Source organism: Callorhinus ursinus, unplaced genomic scaffold, assembly GCF_003265705.2.
Source record: "Callorhinus ursinus isolate GAN/ISIS: 27379988/994484 unplaced genomic scaffold, GSC_fseal_2.0 scaffold51, whole genome shotgun sequence".
NCBI classification, from domain to species: Eukaryota; Metazoa; Chordata; class Mammalia; order Carnivora; family Otariidae; genus Callorhinus; species Callorhinus ursinus.
In genome coordinates, this window is record NW_027397113.1 from 2510053 (window position 1) to 2531138 (window position 21086).

Consider the following 21086-nt stretch of genomic DNA (forward strand, 5'->3'; position numbering starts at 1 on the left):
CTACGTGTCAGGTTGTGCTCAAGGCACTGAGGACATGGCTGCAAACCGAGCAGATGCATTTGCCACCTCCATGGAAACGTGTCCGGGGAGGAGACAGATGGCAATGACTGCACCAAGAAATACCTGTGCCAGGAGCGGAGCCAACCGACCCCAGGCGGCACTCCAGGGGGAGCCCTCTTGCTGTCTTGCTGGTCAAGGGGCCACCGTGTCACAAGGGACTTTCCAATGTCAATATTTTAAAGTTGTTTTTTTAAAGATTTTACTTATTTATTTATGAGAGAGAGAGAGCACAAGCAGGGGGAGCAGCAGAGAGAGAGCGAGAAGCAGACTCCCCACGGAGCAGGGAGCCCGACGCGGGGCTCGATCTCAGGACCCTGGGACCATGACCCGAGCCGAAGGCAGGTGCTTAACGACTGAGCCCCCCCAGGCGCCCCATCCAAGATCAATATTTTAACGTTATGGCTTTGAGAGACATCACTGTGAGCACAGTTCGAGTTTTCTCATTCAGCTATTTTTTATCTTTAGGTGACATTTACCGTGTTCCTGCATTCTTGGATATTGATACACCAACGGGTCCAAATATTTTCCGTTGGAACACAGGTCCACCTTGATGAGCAGAATTCACGTATGGAAATCAGCTTTCCGTGCCACTTGGTTGGCTGCTGGTGACTGTTACTTAAACATAGTCTCAGACCCACCTAAGGAAGTCTGGAGGAAGTTGAGCCTCCCTTAGTGTGGCTAGAGACAGGTAGTTTCCCAAATTCCAGGGGAAAGCTGCCGCACCCCACCTCAATCCAGTGTTTGTATGTGGACTGGGACCTACCTGGGAAGAGGCCATGGGGCCCGGCAATTCCCCTTCTGAAAGTGGATAGGTGTGAGATGTGTCTCCACGGATCTCCTCCCCTATATGATGTGGGAGAGGAGACTGGAAACAACCTAAATATCTGGCAGCAAGGAACAGACCGTAACTCAGGGTAGCCCACACAGATCCACCAGTGTCCAAGGGGGCGGTAAAATGGGTTTGATGTCCTGGGAGATGTTCACAGTAAGTGGGGGAAAGGAGAATACAATCCAAATGCTGGTTATTGCTTTTTTTTTTTTTTAAGGTACATATATATTTTTTAAAAGTCTGAGAAAGAAATTCACCTAAATAGAAACAGTAGCTCATAACGCAATCATAATGGTCCAGGTTTTAGACTTGCCCCTGTTGTGGTTTTCTGTATTCTCCAAAATTTCCATCCGCCAACAAATACAGCTTTTGCAATGAAAATGTTCAAGGGCGCCTGGGTGGCTCAGTTGGTTAAGCGACTGCCTTTGGCTCAGGTCATGATCCTGGGGTCCCGGGATGGAGTCCCGCATCGGGCTCCCTGCTCAGCGGGGAGTCGGCTTCTCCCTCTGACCCTTCCCCCTCTCGTGCTCTCTCATTCTCTATCTCTCAAACAAACAAACAAACAAATAAAATATTTAAAAGAAAATGGTCAAGCTCCACTTCACTGAGGCATAACTTAATATAAAATGCACCCTAATTTTAAGGGCACCATTCAATGAGTTTTGACAAATGTCACTGCCTGTTACTCATCACCTCAATCATGAAAAAGGACATTCCCCTCATCCCAGAAAGCTTGCTCTTGCCTCTTTCTGGTCAATCCCCACACCCATCTCCCGCCTTAGGCAACTACTGATGAGCTTTTTGTCCTAACAGACTAGATTTGTCTTTTTTTTTTAAGGGTTGCTACTGCATTTTAAAATAAGAACTAAACATGGCAAAGATAGCCAGAGTAGTCTTTAAATAAATAACAATAGCTACCCCTGCTATTATGCACCCACATATGCCATGAGATCTCTATAGAAGTATTTATCTCCCCATTGATAGAGATATCTCTGCTAATTCTCACATTAACTCATCTGGAGGTTAAAAGCATTCCTTTTGCTGTCTTACAAATAAGGAGGCTCAGAGAAGTCTTCCCTCCCACCCCATGGCCTCTGCCAATTTCTGGGCTAGTGGGGTGCCACTTTTTTAGGATGATCCTAGGAGGGGAAAAAATGGATTTTGAGGAAACGGAATGCTTTGGGGGAAATGATACATATTCTAGCAGATTCTAGCCAAAGTATTGGACTGACTCAGGCATCCCTGAGTTCCATTCTTGGCTTGGCCGGGTACCAGCGGCTGCCCCCAACCCAAGTATTCATAGTCCTTTCTGTCCTAGGCTTGTTTTGTCAGTTGTTACTTTTTGATGAAGATTTTTACCACCACCCAGAAGTTTCTGTAATTACAAAGAACTTCTCAACTGTGGCGCGGGGGCAGGGGATTTGGGATGGGGCTGAGGAGGTGCTTATGTATTTAAGAAGGCATGTTTGATATTGTAACGTAAATTTCTAGCCATAAAGTGAAAAGGAAAACAACTATTTTCATAATGCAAAGACTGGAAGTAAAGCGGAACAAGATTTTCATAGCTGCTGGGATGTGGGTTTAGAAACAACGAAAATCCCTTAGTGTGGATCTCATTTGTCACCATCAGGACCAACTCAGACAAGCTTGGGTTGAGAGAGGGTGACCCTGGGAAAAGGGTTTAGGGCAGTTCCGAAGATCCCAGCTGATATCAAATCCAGAGCAAAGCACCTGGGCCTGAGACCCATGGGGCCCTGCGGGGGCTGAGCAGAGCATTGAGGGTGACTGGAACTCTTGCTCCAATTGCCCCTCCACTCAGTGAATGAAATCTCACCAGGGTAAGTCACCTGGTTCAGCCAACACCAGAAGAATCCAGATCATCCCATCCCAGCATATCGCTGGCTGCAGGGGTGGGAGACTGCATTGGGTTCCTCCTGGGCATCGCTCACCTGGAGCGTTAGCCGCAGCGCCCCCTGCCGGCCAGCACCGCCTTTCCTCTGCCCCTCTAGTCTCCAACACACAGACCAAGGGGTACCAGCAGTCCTGCCCAGGCCCCTAGCTCAGGCAAGCTGGGTGCAAACACTTGCTGCCTATCTGGACAGCTCTGCATGCCTCAGTTTCCTGATCTGCAGCAGCATGGATTAATCACCCAGACTTTCAGAGCACCCTGTGACTATGAAATGCGTACGACCCTTAGTGGATGGCCGTCGCTCTGCATGAACTGTATCTGGTACCTTATGTCCACTCTCCCATGAGACCCCAGGACAAGACTCAAAGCAGGCATGAGGAGGCAACAGGCCCAGCAGGTCTATGACCTGCCCAGGGAGTGGCCAGGCATAGATCTGTGGTGGAGAGAATCTGACCAGGGAGCCCTCGCCCCTGCCTGGAGGCCACACCACCTCTCAGAGAGGAGGCACGGACTGGATTTACAAGCTTGATGGCCTAGGTTCCGATTCCACATCCACCACTTGCAGGATGGGTCCCACTGTGCTGGGGCCCTCGTTTCCTATCTGTTCAAGGAGGTGGGGACAGAATACCATGGAGGTTCTTAGAGGGGTTTAAGCTGAGAACACCCATAATGTGCTGAGAACAGGGCCTGGCCATAGGAAGCTGCAGCCTTTACCACCTTCCCGAGCTCCGTGGTCACAGCGGACTCTCTCCTGCCACTGTGGTCATGGGAGGGGCAGCAAAAGAGCAGGGGTGGGGCCAGAGGCAGAGGTTCCCCACCCCCAGACCCCATTCGGGGTGCATCCCCCAAGGCAGCTTCTGCCATCCGCCTCAGTGCCCCACATTTATCCAGGATCTTTAAAACGAAAGCTGCAGGGGAGGGTAATTAAGTTTAATAGGAGCCGCTGTCGATTTAAAGCCACAGGGGGGAAGTAATTAGATTTAACAGAAGCAGTGGCTTTCTGAACCAAGACACGCAGCGTGGGGGTCCTGGTCTATAAAGCCTTTGAGATGATGTCTTTTTGTAAAGCCTTTCCTGGTGACATTTTCTGCACGCTCGGTCATTAACGCCAGTCACTGACTGGGGTATGAACATGGCCTTTACTCATTGAAATTCATTAGGCCTGGCACTGATGTCTCTCCCCGGATCCGACTGCTTGCCCGCCCAACGCCTTTGCGCTGAGACAGCGTGGCTTTCCCCCCAAAACTGACCTCCTGGGGGCCCCCACACCGCACAGCTGGGGGGATTGGAGAAGAAATGAGAAAGAATCAGTGTTGAGCCGAAGATCCCTAGGAGGACCCTCTCCTTCCCGCCTGGGCATTCTCTGGATGCTTTTTCCCTTTTCTGGGCATCACTAGAGAAAGTCTGGTTTGCAGGAGCGACTTCACCAAGTGGCCCCAATTTCCAGGCCTGGCGCCCGCCCCCACCCCAAAAGCGCCCCTCACTGCCGCTCTGCCCCTCCCCGACCTCTCCTCCCCCAGTCCCCCAAGACATCGCGCCCTGGCCCGGGAGAAGAGCTCAGGGACCCAGGGACCGGACCAACGACAAAAGGCACTCAAACACAGAGGGGCTTCCCTGCGCTGCGCCTGGCCCGAGCTGAGAAGCCAGAGTTTCCCCGTCTGCAGAAGCAAGCCCACCTTGCCCCCGCCAAAGGCGCCTTCAGGACGACAGCCCATCCAGGCTCCAGCTCCGGGCACCGCCGCGCGCTCAAGCCGGCGCAGAGGCCGAAACCGGGGCGGAAGCGCCATCTAGCGCTCGCCGCGCGCCACTCCCCCATTGTTCCTCCCAGGACTCGAGCCCGGCCCCCCGTCGGGGGGCAATTTACCGGGGTAAAAGGGGCGGGAGGGGGGCCGGGATCGCGAGAACATAAGACCAGGAAAACGTGAGCTAGTCCGAGCGGCAGGGGGAAATTCTAATGGACGGCTTTGCATCTGGAGATATGACGGTTAGGACCGTCGTGGGAGGGAGTGGATGTGGGCTTTTAAGAAGACAGAGCCCCACACCCAAGGCGAAGCTTCTCCGGACAGGGGGTGAGGGATGCAAAGGTCAGTGCCCCAGTCTCTGGTCACGGGGTTCCTGCTCCCAGCTCCTGCTAGCGCCCCGCCACGAGCGCATTCCCTGGGGGAGTCGGTGGTGTGGGGGCGGGGACCGGTTGTCTCCTTTATTGCTTTATAAAATCAAACTCTCCCAGCCAAGAGAGACCTAGCCCCCGGCCCCTGCGCTGCGGGGAGGAGCTCCCCGAACCCTCCGGTGAAACGGGGCCTCCTCCCCCAGATCCGGGAGGCCTGGGCGGGGTCACCCGGGCGGGGTCCGGGGAGGGGCTGGGGCAGGAGGCGGGGTGTGAGTGGGTGTGTGCGGGGGGCGGAGGGCTGATGCAATCCTGATAAGAAATGCTCGGGTGTCGCGGGCACCCACCCGCCGGGAGGGTAAGACGCACTATATAAGGCCGCTGGCCTCCAGCCGTCTGCCGTCGGAGCAGGAGCGCTGAGCGCCCAGAGCGCACCGCCGGCTCGAGGGACGCATCCCGCCTCGGCACGCACAGCTCTGCTGCCACCCAGCCTCCCGCACCCTCGCCGCCAGAACTGCGTGCGGAGCCCGAGGGAGGTGCCATGCGGAGCGCGCTGAGCCGGTGCGCGGTAGCCCGCGCCGTGGTCCTAGCCGGCCTGTGGCTGGCCGCAGCCGGGCGCCCCCTAGCCTTCTCGGACGCGGGGCCGCACGTGCACTACGGCTGGGGTGAGCCCATCCGCCTACGGCACCTGTACACCGCCGGCCCCCACGGCCTCTCCAGCTGCTTCCTGCGCATCCGCGCCGACGGCGGGGTTGACTGCGCGCGGGGCCAGAGCGCGCACAGTGAGTGCCCACTCGTCCCGGTGCCCCTTCCCTTTACCTCCTTCAGGAACCCCACGTTTTGGCACCTCTGCGTTCTGTTCCCGGCCCGCGGCCCCTGACAGCGCGGGGAGCTGAGGGAGGGGGGCGCCGGCACGTGGACCCACCGCACCCACGCGTTATCCTTCCCTTGCCCCCTTCCCTTCCCGCGGACCCCCCACTCCCAGGAACCCCAGATCTTGGCACCTGGGCGACCCATTCCCTCCCCAGAGTCCTAGACGGCACAAGGAGATGGGGGAGTGGGGGAGGGCCTGGGCCTGCGCACCCACCGCATCCACGTGTTGTGGGCCCGGCGGGTCCCGGCTGCAGTCTTCTGCTTCTCTCGCGCCCAGGTCTGGTGGAGATCAGGGCAGTCGCTCTGCGGACCGTGGCCATCAAGGGCGTGCACAGCGTCCGGTACCTCTGCATGGGCGCCGACGGCAGGATGCAAGGGCTGGTAGGTATCTCCACCGGGGGATACGCGCTGGGGCGCGGGACCTATGCCTGTCCCCAGGCGGGGCCCCGCAGGGGAGCGGGGTGCGCAGGATCGAATCCAGGCTCTCCTCGCTTTCTGCCCCGGGTCCGGCATGGAGCTCGGAAGGGAAGAGGACGAAGGGCCAGATTAAGCTGAAGTGAGAATTTTTTTCTGTGGAAGTTTGTGGGTCCCGGCTAGTAGCCAGAGGGCGAGAGCTGCCTTTGCATATTTTCAATTGCGCCGAAGGCCGGCCCAGTGGGACGGAGGAAACGCTGTATTCGGCTTTCTTTGACATTAAACAGTGAAACCCACCACGGGCCTTTTCTGTCTCGGCCTGCGCGTGTGTGGTCCTCGCCTCCGTTCCCCTCCCTGCGGTATGAAATAAAAGGAAGGCACGAGAAAGTATATTCACAACTTGGATCTTTTTTACAAAAAGCCAATCTTCAAATAAGTCAGAAAAAATTACATTTGGGATGGGGGAGATTTTTTTTTTCTTAATTTTTATCCACTAGAAAAGCAGGGTGGTTTTGGCTGACACGTTAGAAGAATATTCCAGTGGCGTTTGCCCTCCTGTCGCGCTCACCTGCACTGCAGATGCTTTTGGGGGAGGGTGCTGGGGGGGGGGACGGGGTGGGAAGGCCCAGGTAACCATCGAGGTCTCGGGGCAGGAAGTGTGCGGAAACCGGGTCTCGGTCTCTGGGAACAAAAGACTGGGAGTTCAAAGGGAGCCCGCGCCCCTCCCGCGCCCCCGGGCTCACAGAGGAGGCGGTGTGAGGTCCCGGCCCCGCGCAGGGCCTCAATGCAGCCCTGCTGGGCCGGGGGCGCGGCGGGAGGGGCTGGGCGAGGGGGGGCGGGGAGACCGCGCCTCCTGGGATGGCCCCACCCGCCAGAAAAGATGCAGATGCCGGCCTCCCCCGCAGCGCGAATCTTTTTAGTGTCCCAGTTGTTTTGTGCCTCGGAGGCCAGTTTATCCCATTTTTCCAGAGGGCCTGTTTCAGGTTTTATGGCGGAGTCCTGCGTGAATGGACCAGAACGGAGGGAAAGAAAGGAGGTGGTCGGCTTTCTGAAAGCTGACACCCAAAGCCACTCCAAACCCGCAGTTGCAACTTTTGTTGTGACATTTACTTGGGGCGGGGGAGTAGGGCTGGAGGACCCGCTGGCGCAGATGGGTCTAAACCACCATTCTCGTCCAAGTTTTGTGGTGGGGGTGTCCCTTCCCCTAAAATCCTGTTCTGACTCTTGATCCCGTGTGTATGGCTTAGCCAAGACGGAGGATTTTTTTTTTTTTTTTTTAATAAATTCCACTTTCTCCAAACAACTCGAAATCATTTCCTTTTCGGTTTGGAGAAGAGAATGGGGTGCTAGTTTCTGCCAAAGACCCGGGAGAGTAAAATAGCGCCGCCATTTGCTTCCCCTTCCCTTGTTTATTTATCAGTTTGCATTCCACCCCCCCCCCCCCCCCCCCCCCCCCTGTCTGGTGGCTCTGTTTAAGTGCAGGGAGCTGGGCATGTTGTTGCCTCCCTAGACTTGAGCCTTATCAGTGCCTTATCAGCACAGCGCTCACCCACCTGCAGTTCAGCGACCTTTGTAGGCTTGGGCACAAACGGGACTGGGTGCCTCCCGGGGTTGTTTACCGCCCAGCACTCCTTGGCTCCCCACCCTCTGTGTCCTCACGGGGTAATGACCTTCCCCAGTTTGGCACAGGACTTGGCCCACTGGTATACCTCTCTGGCTCCCAGCGTCCTGGGACCCCAGGGGCTGCTCTCTGCCCTTTGGTTTGCATTTCCCGCCACCCCGCTGGGTGCAGGCTCTGTCCTGGGCCTGGGGGGAGGGGGCCGTCTTTATCTTGGTAATCCTGGCAGGCTGCCTGGAAGGCTCTCTGGCCACCAAAGGAAGGAAATTGCGGGGTGGGGGGGCGCGGCTGACGTTTCCTACAAGGGCACCAGACAAAAAGGCCTCAGAATGGCCCACCGTTACTTGGGTCTAAATGGGGAATAGATGCTTTAATCTGGGCTCCAGATTGGATTAGGAGAGCACACCTAGTTTAGCCGGGTCTCCCCAAGTGTGGCCACCAGGGGCTTTTTCATGTCAACAGTCCTGTGTTTACCGTAAGGGTGAGGGGTGCAGACACGTGTGTTGCACTTCTGATTTTATGCATCTGTTGCTCAGAACAAGACTAAATTTAAGAAGTGACATGATTTAGGGAGAGATATAAAAGATACACAGATATCTGTGTATAAAGGTTATAAATGTGTAAGCACATATATGTATACATTTATGTTAAAGTACGTGTAATGTGTCATGTTTAACATTAAATGTTGTAATTTATCGTATTTATATATGAGTATATGCTCAATGTGTATATTAATGTAATGCATACTTTACGTAGGTATGAATTTACACGGATAAGCACGTACTTTATATGTAACTATACACACGGGTACATAGGACCAATCATGTGGACCCAAGTGGGAGTATGTAGCTCAAATGCTCACCTGGTGGCCAGCGTCTCTGCTGCTTCTGGTGATGTCACCCCAGGGGGCTCCCACTGGTGCTCACGGCCACCCCTTTTCTCCCTAGCCTCAGTACTCTGCCGGAGACTGTGCTTTTGAGGAGGAGATCCGCCCCGACGGCTACAATGTGTACCGGTCTAAGAAGCACCGTCTCCCCGTCTCTCTGAGCAGTGCCAAACAGAGGCAGCTGTACAAGGACAGAGGCTTTCTGCCCCTGTCCCACTTCTTGCCCATGCTGCCCGGGAGCCCAGCAGAGCCCAGGGACCTCCAGGACCACGTGGAGTCTGATGGGTTTTCTGCCCCCCTAGAAACAGACAGCATGGACCCTTTTGGGATCGCCACCAAAATGGGACTAGTGAAGAGCCCCAGCTTCCAAAAATAAGTGGGGCTGTGGCCTCCCCTCCACCGCCCTTACAGGCCAGGACCCCAGACCTGTGGTGCTTGCAAAGTGGGTTCTGGCTGTGCTTCTACAGTACAATCCTGGGCTTGCGCTCCGGGTAGCTTTAGGAAGAAACATCTAGAACTTGTACATATACAGAGTTGTACATTGGCTGCGCCAGTTCCTAGTGGATAGACATGTATGATCTTGAAACCGTAAGCCTTCCACCCCGCACCTTTGCCATTGCTGGACAGTTTGCTGTGCTGCCCTGATTCCGCTTGAATACCTCCACTGACCGGGAACTCACTACCTTTGGGAAAGTTCTTATGCCAAGCTGAAACGTTCTGCAGTTCTCTCTCCCGTCATTTCCAGCAGGGGCAGCCAGAAGAAAAGCGGTCGTTTTAAACTCACGTACAGGTGATCAGCTTTGTGAAACCTTAGGTAAATTTGACTCTACCACATGAGAATTGATCGAGGTCTCCACTCCAGAGAGGATCGTTGGTTCTCCCCCAACCCCTCCAGGACAGAACTGACCGGGCACAGGCATGGCCCACCAGGCTTCAGGAACAGGGAGAGCCCAGAGGCCTCCTCCAGCCTGGGTAAACCTTAAGAACTGCCCGCTGCGGCTGCTTCTGGGACAGATGACCTTCACCAGACTACTTGGCAGTCTGCCCAGGGTCCATTGGGAATTCACTTGCTCCTCCCCTTGACTTCCAGCGCCCTGCACATAGCCAACACTTAACAGGGCTCACTGGTTCCCCTGAGTGAACGACCACCTGCTTGGGGGGGGGGGGGACAGGATGCGAGGACAGCCCCAGCAGCCCTCCTTCCGCGGGATCCCATCTGCTCTGGGCATGTGGGTTTCACACTTGAGCGCCCCTCTGGACAGAACCCCGCGGGCCCCCCCCTCCCGGGTCTCCCGCACAGTGCTGCGGCTCTGGTGCGCTCCCTCCTTTCTCCAGCGCTGTGGATATGGACCAGAGAGGAGCAGACATGGCTTCTGGGGCTGTTTCCATGTTCCCAGCCCTTTGCGGGGCGGCAGGACTTGGCAGCCTCTCGCCTTAGGTAGACCTGCTCATCGCGTTCAAAAGCCAGGAAAGGTTGGATTGGGAAGCCCCCGGTCTTGCCAGTAACTTGCAGAAGCAGTGGGGAGAGGAGCCCTTCCCAGCACTTAGTTGCCAACGTGGTATTTATGCATAATTTATTTTGTTGGATATGTACATCTCTCTATTTTCTTACTTTATTTATACCCCCACCAAGTTGTATTTATGATGTACGTGAGTTTTGTTTTCTACATTAAAGCACACTTTGTACCAAAAGTGGCATTTCGTTATCCAGCTGGATGCCTGTGAGGGAGAGCGGGAAGGGAGGGAGACCCGGGCGCTGAGCTCAAGAGGAGACGCTTCGGGTGTTTGCTGCATTTAAAATGGAAATTTCTACCAAAGCTCCTGGTCGTTGCAACGAGCCCCCAAGCTGAGGCTCAGGTGGGTCGAATACTAGATGAGGTTAACCCAGTGGGGAGGCTGCTTGGGCCTGGGTGCCGGCTTCCTCCTATCACCTCTGCTGGGAAGGAGTCTGCGTGGTGAGGGCAGCCACGGCGTAGGTGTGTGGCAGGCACAAGAAACAGACTCCAACTAGTGTGGCCTCTGCGTATTGACGTAGCTCTTTGCTGGGAGCAGGTGTTCCTGAGTGAGCTGGGATGATGAACAGCGACCCCGGTCTCTCCTCCGCCAGCTAGATACCGGTGGTAACCAGTCATTACGGCTGCTAAAAATTGCGAAAGAAGTTGCTGCACGTCCTAGGGCAAAATTCTCCAACCAGCTGTTCATTCTGGAGCAAATCATCCACTTCTCTGAGCCTCTGTGTCCTCGCCTGTAAGGCTGGGGCAAGGGTGGAGAGAGCAGTGAGGGGTGGAGCCGTCACTTGAGTAAAGGGAGTAAGTCAAGTCACCGCATGAGTCTGCGTCCTCATGTGGACGGTGAGATGAACAAGGTGTGCATTGCAGGACCGTTGGGAGAATCGCATGGAATTCTGTCTGTGAGATGCCTGGTACAGAGCGCGCCGGGACTAGAACTCATGGCCCAGAACAGTTATTTCTGCCGGTTCTTAAATTCGGTTGCACAGTAGAATCACCTAGGGAAAAATCCAGTCGCTAGGCCACGTCCCCAGAGATCAGGTCTAATTGGAATGGGTGTGGTCTGGGCATTTAAGATTTTGTGAAGCTCCCTGTGATTCAAATGTGGAGCCCAGGTTCACAGCCACAGGAAAACCGTTTACATGTGATCTTCTCTGTCCTGGAGACAAACACTTCAGGGGAAAATGAAGTGGAGCGTCCTCCCCACAGCACAGCTGACAATAATGAGTAAATGTACATCTTTGTGAGCTAATTCACACTAGAGTGTTGATGGTTAATATATTTTCACTCTGGGTCACGTTTTCACTTGACCTGGCAGCCAAAAAGCTGTGATGACTGTTTCTCTGGCTGACATGGGCGCTCTGGCAGGAGAGGGGGAAGACTATTCTTCAAGGCCGCACCTTACATTCACCCCCCTGACCTGCCTCTGCTCCTCATAGGAAGGTGGCCTTGCCCTGTTGTGGCATCTCCCTTCCCTGCCTTAGACAGTTGTCAAGTCTAGCAAATAAAAACACGGCATGCCCAGTTAAATTTGAATTTCGGATAAGCAACACACTTTTTAGTAGAAGTCTGTCCCATGCAATATGAGACATACTTATGCTCAGAAATTATTCATTGTTCATCTGAAATTCAAACTTAACCAGGTGTCCTGTATTTTGTCTGGCAGCCCTACCTTTAGATCCACGGCACTGACATGGGGTCAAATAACGAGAAAGTAAGTACCCGGGGCAGAAAGTGGCTCAATTGGATAAGCCTGTCCAGTGGTGAGATCCCAGAAGCAGAATGCAAAAGAATTCTTTCTTTGGGCTGTTTCTCCACCTGTGATGTGAGAATCCTTACCCTGCCTCAAGGCTGTTATCCTGGGGGGGTGGTTCACCTTCCTGAAAGGCCGGGCGTGCCTGGCTTCCGGCATGCTGTGGAAATGGGGGTGGCTGGACAGCACCAGCATCTCTCTGTCTCTCTGTGTCTTCTCCCCTCGAAATGACAGGGTGGTCCCCGAAATGACAGGTGGTCCCCGGCAGCTGCAGCTTCTCTTCCATCCTCCTGCAGCCTCACCAGGGGTGACAGACGGTCCTTTCCCACCAAAGGCTCCTACAAGGGTCCCAGAACCCTTCTCCTGTCCCAAGTTAATTCCCCACCGGATTCTGGCAGGCGGGGGGGGGGGGGGGGGGGGGGGGGGAGGCCGGGATGTTCTGATTGGCCAGGCCTGGGTCACCCCTTCCATGCTGGGAGGGGTCAGCCCAGGACAGCTCAGGGATTGAGAGCAGGGTGCTTCCCCAGAGGAAAACCCCAGAGGGGACAGAATTCTCCCGAAATGCCTACATTTGTCGATTCACCATCCAGCACGCTAAATTGGGTGAGCTTCCATCTTCTGGATCAGGAAACCCCACCTAGAAATGATCCAAAAGACAGAGAAGTGTAAGGGGGTGGTGGGCATAAGGCCTCCCTGGACCCAGAAATTGGTCATCCAGTTAGAGAGGGCAGGAGAACAGCGGCCCCTGCCTTGGGTTCAGGGCGCTATCAAGGTCATGAGAAGGGAGTCTCAATTAGGGGATGGGAGGAGGAGAGAAGGGGTATCTTTTGCAACTAGGAGCAGAGGGAGAAAGACGCAGAGACAGACAAGAGATACATTAAGCACCCCATCACATATTGTTACAATTTTTGCCTCAACTGTCAGATATGATCTCAAAACGCCCATGAGAAGGATCATCTAAAGATTTACTCCTGGTTTTCCCAGTCCAATGCTCTGTTCCTTCCTGAAGTCCCAAGCCCTTTTCTGTTATAATTTCTTTGTCTTCAGAGAACTTCCTTTTGTCACCCTTGAGAGGCAGGGTGGCTGGCAACACGTTCTCCTTGCTCTCCCTCGGCCCGAGAACGGCTGTATTTCTCCTTCCTTCCTGCCCGTCCGGTCTGCAGAGGGAGACAAAACTCCTGTCTGTCTCTGGATGGTCTGTTAGTGGCCAGACAGAGAAGGTGCACCTCATTCCCAGGGCCACGGGGGGCCACGGGGGTTACCCAGCACTGGGCTGCAGGTCCCTGGGAAGCTCCACCTGCCACAGGGTGTAGCACAGAATGGGGGAAAGGGGGAGCCTGGGAGGAGTCCTCGCCTGCCCCACCTCTCACCCCGGAGGCAGGACCCCTTGGCCTTTTGGGGGCCTCTACCTTCCAGCCCGTTGAATGGGGAGGGGTCCTTGCATTCTGTGTGAGTTTCCTTTCAAAGGGGTGTGTATTTAATCACACTAATGCCAATGTGTGAGTTATTCTCCTTGTGAAAAAGCCACAAGAGATGAAGTCCCTCCCAGCCTACCCTGTCCCCATCCCCATGGGCTGTGTGTGTGTTGCCACATACTTGAGAGCCTCTGTGGTTCCAGGTGCCGCATACGCCCCTCTGCACACTTCTGCCCTTGCCGCCCTCACCTCCTGCCTCCCCGTCGACCTTCTGGCTTCCGCTCTGCTCCCTGGCCTCTTCACGGCTTCTCCGTGCTGACAACTCACCGTGGGCTCCTTGGTCTCCACAGCCTGGACCCATCCTGTCTGTCTCTTGATCCAGTCTTTCCCAGCCACACCAGCTAAGCTAGCCCGCCTCGCCTGGCACAGGATCCCATCCCCAGGGGACAGCGCTCAGCACCTCGGCCTGTCCCGTCCGAGGCCCTGGGTTGCCACTCCGTCGCCTCTTCCCAGCAGCGCTCCCCAAACATCCTGTGTTCAGTGCTCGCTTCGGCAGCACATATACCAAACATCCTGTGTTCATTTCTTAGGGCTCCCATCACAAATTACAAAGAACCGGGAAGCTTAAAACAAGAAAAAATTAATTCTGTCTGGAGTCCGGAAGTCCAAAATCAAGGTGTAGGCAGGGCCTCACTCCCTCCAGAGCCGTTAGGAGAGGATCCTTCCTGCCTCCTCCAGCTTCTGGGGGTGCCCAGGCATCCCTAGGCTATGGCTGCAGCCCTCCAGCATCTACCTCTGTCTTCATGTGGCCCCTCTGTGTGTCTGTTTTTCTGCGTTATAACATGACACCTGTCACTGGATGTAGGGCCCAGGTAGGTAATCCAGGATGACCTCGTCGCAAGAGCCTTACTTCTGCAAAGCTACTTTTCCCAACTAAGGTCACATTCCCTAGTTCTGGGGGTTAAGACTTGGACACATCTTCTTGGGGGCATCATTCAACCCATGACAGATGGAAAGACATGAGTGGTGTTGCTTTCTTGGAAAGGGTGTGCACGTTACAAATCTTCCCAGAGGCTGCCGGATTGCATGGTCAGTTTATCCAGAGGCAACTTTAATGCACACTAGGGCACAGTCAGTCCTCACAACCACCTCAACTGAATTTACCCATAGGGGAGACTGAGAGCTGATGGGGAGGGTGCCAGGTCAGGGTTTACCCCCCAATGACACCAGCCTGGGTCTGCTAGGGCCCTGGCAGGTGGGCTCGGGAGAGCCCCGAGGCAGGCTGGGGGTCACCTCCTTCCTTGTCAGCTGCTTTGTCCTGTGGTTCCTGAGCCCCAGGTGGAGTGCCTGCTGCCCAGGTAGTCGGGGGGGCGGGGAGCCCAGGCCCAGGTGAAGCCTGGATTCAACACCAGCCCTCGGGAGCTGGGCAGCTGGGCCCAGACGGAAGCAGGCTGATGGGGAAAAGCTCCAGAGCCTCTGTGCTCTTCCTGGGAGACCTGGAATGAAGTCTTCACGATCATGTTCCTCCATCAGAGCTGGGTAATGTCCGTTGGTCTGAGCGTGCATCCTCTATATGTGATCTGAGGGCTCAGAGCTGGACACGGGCACTGGGCCAGGACCTGCTCTAATGGGGCCTGGGTAGGTAGAGGCTGGGGCAGGTGGTAATGGAGGGCCATGTGGTCTGGGGCGGCCAACCCTGGGATGGCTGTAACATCTGCCCTTTGGAAGCCAAGTAGCGCCCCCCCGCCTCCCCCCACCAGCCAGCCTCTGTGTCCTCCACCCCGAGGAACTCTGATACATCAAATCCCTCTCCAAGGCACGTTTTTAAGGATTACGAATGATAACCTAAGAAAGGGTCTGACACACAGATAAGTGGGTCCTTATCATCGTTATTGCAGCCTGGCTGGGGAAATGGAAGTTCGGGATAAGAACGTTCCAGCCGGGTCGAAGGGCCGCCGGGAGGGATTTCCCGAGTCCGGGCGGCAGGTGGCTAGGAGCCGCGCTGGGAGGAGCGGCCGGAAGCGCAACGGCGCCCCCCAGTGGCGGGTGCCCTGGCACGGTCTCAGCCCTCCCGCAGACTTGCGCGGTGGAGACGAACCTCGGACGCTGGACCCCAGGAGTGCTGCGAAGGGAGGGGAAGGCTCCTTCCCTTCTGCGCCCCAACATCAGATATACACCAAGAAGTTACCATGTTGCTAATAGTCATTAATATATTTATTGCATCTCCTGCATGCCAGACACTCATTCTCTTATCAACCCTGCAAGAGGGTACGGGCTGTGTTCCTCCCAGCTGAGCAAACTGAGGCCCCGGGGGAGGTGAATTCCACTAATGCCCAGCTGCGAGACTGCACTTCAGATCCCCAGAAAAGCTGGTTTCCTGGAATAGCACTACACACTGAGCAGAGGAGGAAGTGGAAAAAGGGGTTCCCATACTGGGTGTCTCCCCCCACCCCTCAAGGATTACAGGGACCCCCAGCCTTGCCTTCCGATGTCACCGCCCTGTTGGGAGGGGCATAGTCAGGCCAGGAGAAGGAAGTGGCAAAGCTGGCCCCACAGCAATCCGGGCTGTGGGGACGGAGCCCAAGCAGGAATGCCGGCTCCACAGAGGCAGGAAAGGAGGGAGCTCTCCCAGGCGCGGGAGGGATGGAGGAAGCCAGGAGGGGCAGCGGGGAGGGAAAGCCCAGAGAGGGGTGCTGGGGCCAGAAGGGGCCACAGCCCTGGGAAGTCAGACACTGGAGGACCAGAGCTGAGGCCCTCTGAAGAAAGGAAGGGGTGTCACAACGCAGAGACCCTCTACAGCCTCTGCTAGGGGTTTGTGAGCCCTCACGCCTCCTCTCCAGGAACAGCAGGTTGGGGGTGGGCATCAGGGCTGGGTCCTGCCTTCACAGCCCCATGTGGCCTCAACAGGACCGCTCCCTCTCTGAGGGGCCACGGTGGAAGGCCACCCTCTATGGGGGTGACCCTGCACTCTGTGGTCAAACATGCCAGGCAAACAGCCCTGCTGGCCTCTGGCCTCTCCTCCCTCCCCTGGCCCCGGGGGGCCTTCCCAGAGAGCTGCCAGCCGAGTTCTTTCACTTACTCACTTAACACCATCTACAGAGCATCCACTCTGTCACAGGCCATTTGCAAAGGAAGCTTCGCAAGTTTGGCATCTGCTAATATTCAAACATTCATATGTTCTTTTAGAACTGTATTTACTTTGAAAATCACAGTTTTGGAGGCACCTCTGCCCAGCCCATACTGGAGTCTGTGTAAGCGGGAATGAGCCCTTCCTGGCAGAAACCACGAAGACGTCAAGGTGTGTGTTTGGGACTGCGGCACAGCCAAGCCTAAGCAAGGTGCATGGGAGAAGTTGGTGCTCTCTCAGTGAAAGGGCCGAAAGCAGATCTTTGTGCTACTTTCCCCCAAATAGTCTCTGCTTCTCCATAAGCATATGACTCCCCTGAGACCAACCGAGCATTACAGAACTCTGGTGGGGCCTACTTGCCCAGACTCACCTTTTCTCCTTCTTGCATTTGGAGGCACTGGTTAGGTCCCTGTGGGTCCCAGGGCAGTCAAGACCATGGAGTGATTAGGAGCTTGGGGGCACTGGGGTCACAGGCTCTGGCCCAAATCTCAGAGCTTGTCCCAGGGGTGGAGGCTGACCCCTGCTGGCTGGGGCCCTTCTGTGGGTGTGAGTGCTCCAAGAAGCCTCTTGGTCACCGGTCACAGCACCAGACCCTCAGTCCCATCGCAGGTCTCCTACCGTTTGGCTGCAAGAGATTCCTGAGCAGGCAGGTAGAAAATGGCCCTCCTGGGAAGGCACACTGGTCCAGCCACTGTGGACAACAGGATGGAGGTTCCTCCTCAAAAAGTTACAAATACAGCTACTTTGTTATCTAGTAATCACACTACTGGGTGTTTACCCCCAAAATACAAAAACACCAATTCAAAGGGATACTTTTGCACCCCAATGTTTAAAGCAGCATTATCTACAATAGCCAAATTATGGAAGCAGCCCAAGTGTCCATTGATTGATGAATGGATAAAGAAGAGGTGGTATATATACACAATGGAATATTACTCAGCCTTCAGAAAGAATGAAATCTTGCCATTTGCAGGGCGCCTGGGTGGCTCAATTGGTTAAGTGTCTGCCTTTGGCTCAGGTCACGATCCCAGGGTCCTGATGGAGCCCCGCATCGGGCTCCCTGCTCAGCAGGGGAGTCTGCTTCTCCCTCTCCTCCCGGCTTGGGCTCTCTCTCTCACTATCTCTGTCACTATCTCTCTCTCTCTCAAATAAATAAATAAAATCTTAAAAAAAAAAGAATTTGAAATCACTTTTTTTTCCTTCTGATTACGAAAGGCACTTTTGCTCCATGACTAAAAGAAACATCAAACACAGAAACACCTACGGGAGAAGAGAAAGATTACTTGTAATCTCATCAGTCCATTAGCCAGAAATGAGCACTCCAGCTCCGTAGCTAAGGACAGAATTAATCTGCAACAGGTTAGGGCTCCTACCCTTGCAGATTATTTTTAAACATATATCAAAACTGGTTGAGAGACCCGCAGTTTTCTTCTTTAACCACCATGGGAACAAATGACACTTTTTTTTTTTTAAGATTTTATTTATTTATTTGACAGAGAGAGAAACAGCGAGAGAGGGAACACAAGCAGAGGGAGCGGGAGAGGGAGAAGCAGGCTTCCTACGGAGCAGGGAGCCCGATGCGGGGCTTGATTCCAGGACCCCGGGATCACGACCTGAGCCGAAGGCAGATGCTTAATGACTGAGCCACCTAGGTGCCCCAGTGCATTTTGTTTTTAACTCGCTAATAAAACGGTTGTGATTCTGGGTTAGCAGTATAGATCTACATGTTCAGGTTTGGTTTGGTTAGTTTTGCACGCTGCCGAGTATTTTGTGGCAGATACATGTAGAATGTAAAAAAAGATCAATTCTAGTAAATGAATACTTTCCAATGAACTTTGAGGAATTTCGTTTTTCACTTTAGTGATATCGATTTGGTTCTCTTTGAACTTGAACAAGAATATGTGAAACATTACAATTTTTTGAAGTGTATTCTATTTGATATGGTAAATTCCTAGGAGTTGATTATATCATCCCCTTTATACCTTTTGTTATAAATTAGGTATTTAATAATAGTGTATTGAAGTCATTAGAATAAATACAATCAAGGCAGCTTTCAGAGATCCTAAATATGGAAGCTCTATACCTTTGAAAACCTTTTTAGTTTTCATTGTACCTATACAAATTTATCATTTTTTTAAAAGATTTTATTTATTTATTTATTTTGACAGAAAGAGACGGAACACAAGCAGGGGAAGTGGGAGAGGGAGAAGCAGGCTTCCCGCGGAGCAGGGAGCCCGATGTGGGGCTCCATCCCAGGACCCTGGATCATGACTGAGTCGAAGGCAGACGCTTAACAACTGAGCCACCCAGGTGCCCCCAAATTTATCATTTCTTATTCCATTCAATTAAATGCAGAAATTTCAGTTCCTAAGATCTCTACATGAGCAAATATCAGAATGTTTCCTCAAAAAACTAAGATAACAAGGAGAAATGCTAATTCGGAGTTTTTCTACCTACTTTTTAATGAATTCAGTTGCTAAAAAGGATGCTGAATTTGAAACTTATTTAAGGATTTTGAAATAAATTATATTTGTATGTTCAAATTCCCTTTTTCTACCCTGGAGGCTCTCTTTTTAAAGTCTGATTCCCTATTTGAAAATGAAGCAATTTGTGAACAAGTATTACAAATCCAAGGTAACACAACCAATCTTTTACCCTTTAATGTTAAAACAATCTGGGTTCAAGACAGTATTTTAGGAACATAAGCATGGAACACATGGCAGGGGAAGATCTTTCCAAAGCTTTATTTTCAAAACAATAGTTTGAATGAATAGTGTTGATTTTTGTTACACATATAATCTTTCAAAACTTTGCACAATTATTGAAAGTTTGAAATTAAAACTCGTACTCTATGTACTTTATTTTTATTTTTTTAGAAGATTTTATTTATTTATTTGAGAGAGTGAGAGCACAAGTGGGAGGGAGGAGCAGGCTCCCCGCTGAGCAGGGAGCCAGAGGATGATGCAGGGCTCATCCCAGGACCCAGGGATCATGACCTGAGCTGAAGGTAGACACTTAACCGACTGAGCCACCCAGGCGCCCCTGTATATGTCTTTATATCCACGGGTTTTATCCTATACCGGTCTGTTTCTCCACCACATACTGTTTTCCCATGCCAAAAGATGTAGCTTGTTTCATTTTCTTTCAGCTGTTGAGGTTTATGTCTAAAAAATCTATTTTATATATGTAATAATGAGAGAACCTTTCCCTTATTTGGGACATTTTTGTAATACAATGTTAACTTTCATTAACCCATTAATAGGTGGGGATAAGGGTATAACATTGTACATATATTATTATTTTTATGTGAAAATTTAAAGGGAAAAATGTAACAAAATTAGCAAAAATTAATTGGTGGCAGGGCGCCTGGGTGGTGCAGTTGGTTAAGCATTGGGCTCTTCTTCGTTTCAGCTCATGTCATGGTCTTGGGGTCCTGGGATGGAGCCCCTCATCTGCTCTGTGCTGAGCACTAAGTGGGTTTGGGATTCTCTCTCCCTCTCCCTCTGCCCCACCCCTGCACTCATGTGCTCTCTCGCACACACTCTCTCTCTAATAAATACATATATTTTTTAAAGAAATATGCCTGATCTTTAAAAAAAATTAGTTGGTGGCCAGAGTGGTGGGAAAGCAGATTTGTTTGCTTCCTAAAAACGAAAAGATATTTAATGAACAAAATATACAAAGTCTATTTAATTTCATCTTCTTAAAAAAAAAAGTTTTATGGGGCTTTTTTATGTTCCTAAGAGTAACTAAAGTTCACTGTGCAAACAGGGACTACTACTACTCAGAAAAAAATATAAAAGAGGACATTTAAAAAATTAATGTAATTCCAAAATCTAGGTCTAGTCACTGTGGACATTTTGGTGTGTTTTCATTCTTTTTACAAGCGTAATTGTTTAATGTAGTTGGGCTTGGAGGATACGTAGACTTTTTTTCCTTGAACATCAGGAGCATTTTCCATGATCTTACTTTCGCCTCAAACATGATTTTTGGCGGCTGCTGGAGTCCTCGGGGTGCATGTGCAGACCGTGCTGCAGCGAACATCAGAGTAAGTCCTGGAGGTTAAGTTCCAAGGTCACGGGCACAGACACCCCCTTCTCCACGCTGCCTGCCGCACCGGTGAATCTCGCACTCAAGCCTCTGGCCCATCTCTTCGTCCCTGTTAGGATGCACTCATTGCTTATCCTTTTTGGTAAGTTCTTTATAAACCAGACACATTATCCCCTTAGCTGTAATATTTAGGACAAACACACCTCCAGATTGCTCCTTAGCTTTAATGTTATCACCACTTTGGGCATGCGCGAGTTTGCATTTTCCCGTAGTAAAATACATTGGTTTTCCCTTCAAGATTTCCTCCAGGCTCTTCTTGTGGAAAAACTGCACCTGCACGCTCACCTGGATGTCCCACGTAGACTTTGAAGCTTTTATTTGGCAAAGGTTAAGTCTCGACTTCGCCGGCCCCGCCCCCGGCGCGCATGCGTCCGGGCCCTCGCCGCGCCGGCTGGGCCCTCGCGCGCGCCGTCCTTACCCGGCCTGCCCCGCGCCGCCGCCCCCGGAAGTGGCTTCCCCTCCGCAGCCGCGGTGAGT

At 52.8% G+C, this 21086-nt stretch overlaps 1 protein-coding gene across 1 annotated transcript; it reads left to right on the top strand.

The window, feature by feature from the left end:
- The first annotated feature begins 4776 nt into the window (after window positions 1-4776).
- Window positions 4777-9165, top strand: FGF19 (fibroblast growth factor 19). Its single transcript, XM_025878664.2, has 5 exons — window positions 4777-4867; window positions 5112-5177; window positions 5298-5687; window positions 6056-6159; window positions 8758-9165. Exons 1-5 carry the CDS (start codon window positions 4777-4779, stop codon window positions 9070-9072), a joined length of 966 nt encoding a protein of 321 aa, XP_025734449.1. The 3' UTR covers window positions 9073-9165.
- The last annotated feature ends 11921 nt before the right edge of the window (window positions 9166-21086 follow it).

Excerpts from the sequence above, each read along its gene's own strand:
- FGF19 (XM_025878664.2), top strand. The coding sequence starts at position 4,777 with ATGACGGTTAGGACCGTCGTGGGAGGGAGTGGATGTGGGCTTTTAAGA. Across the intron at positions 4,868-5,111 it reads GAAGCTTCTCCGGACAGGGG|ATCCGGGAGGCCTGGGCGGG; the intron begins GTGAGGGATGCA and ends CTCCTCCCCCAG. Across the intron at positions 6,160-8,757 it reads ACGGCAGGATGCAAGGGCTG|CCTCAGTACTCTGCCGGAGA; the intron begins GTAGGTATCTCC and ends TTTTCTCCCTAG.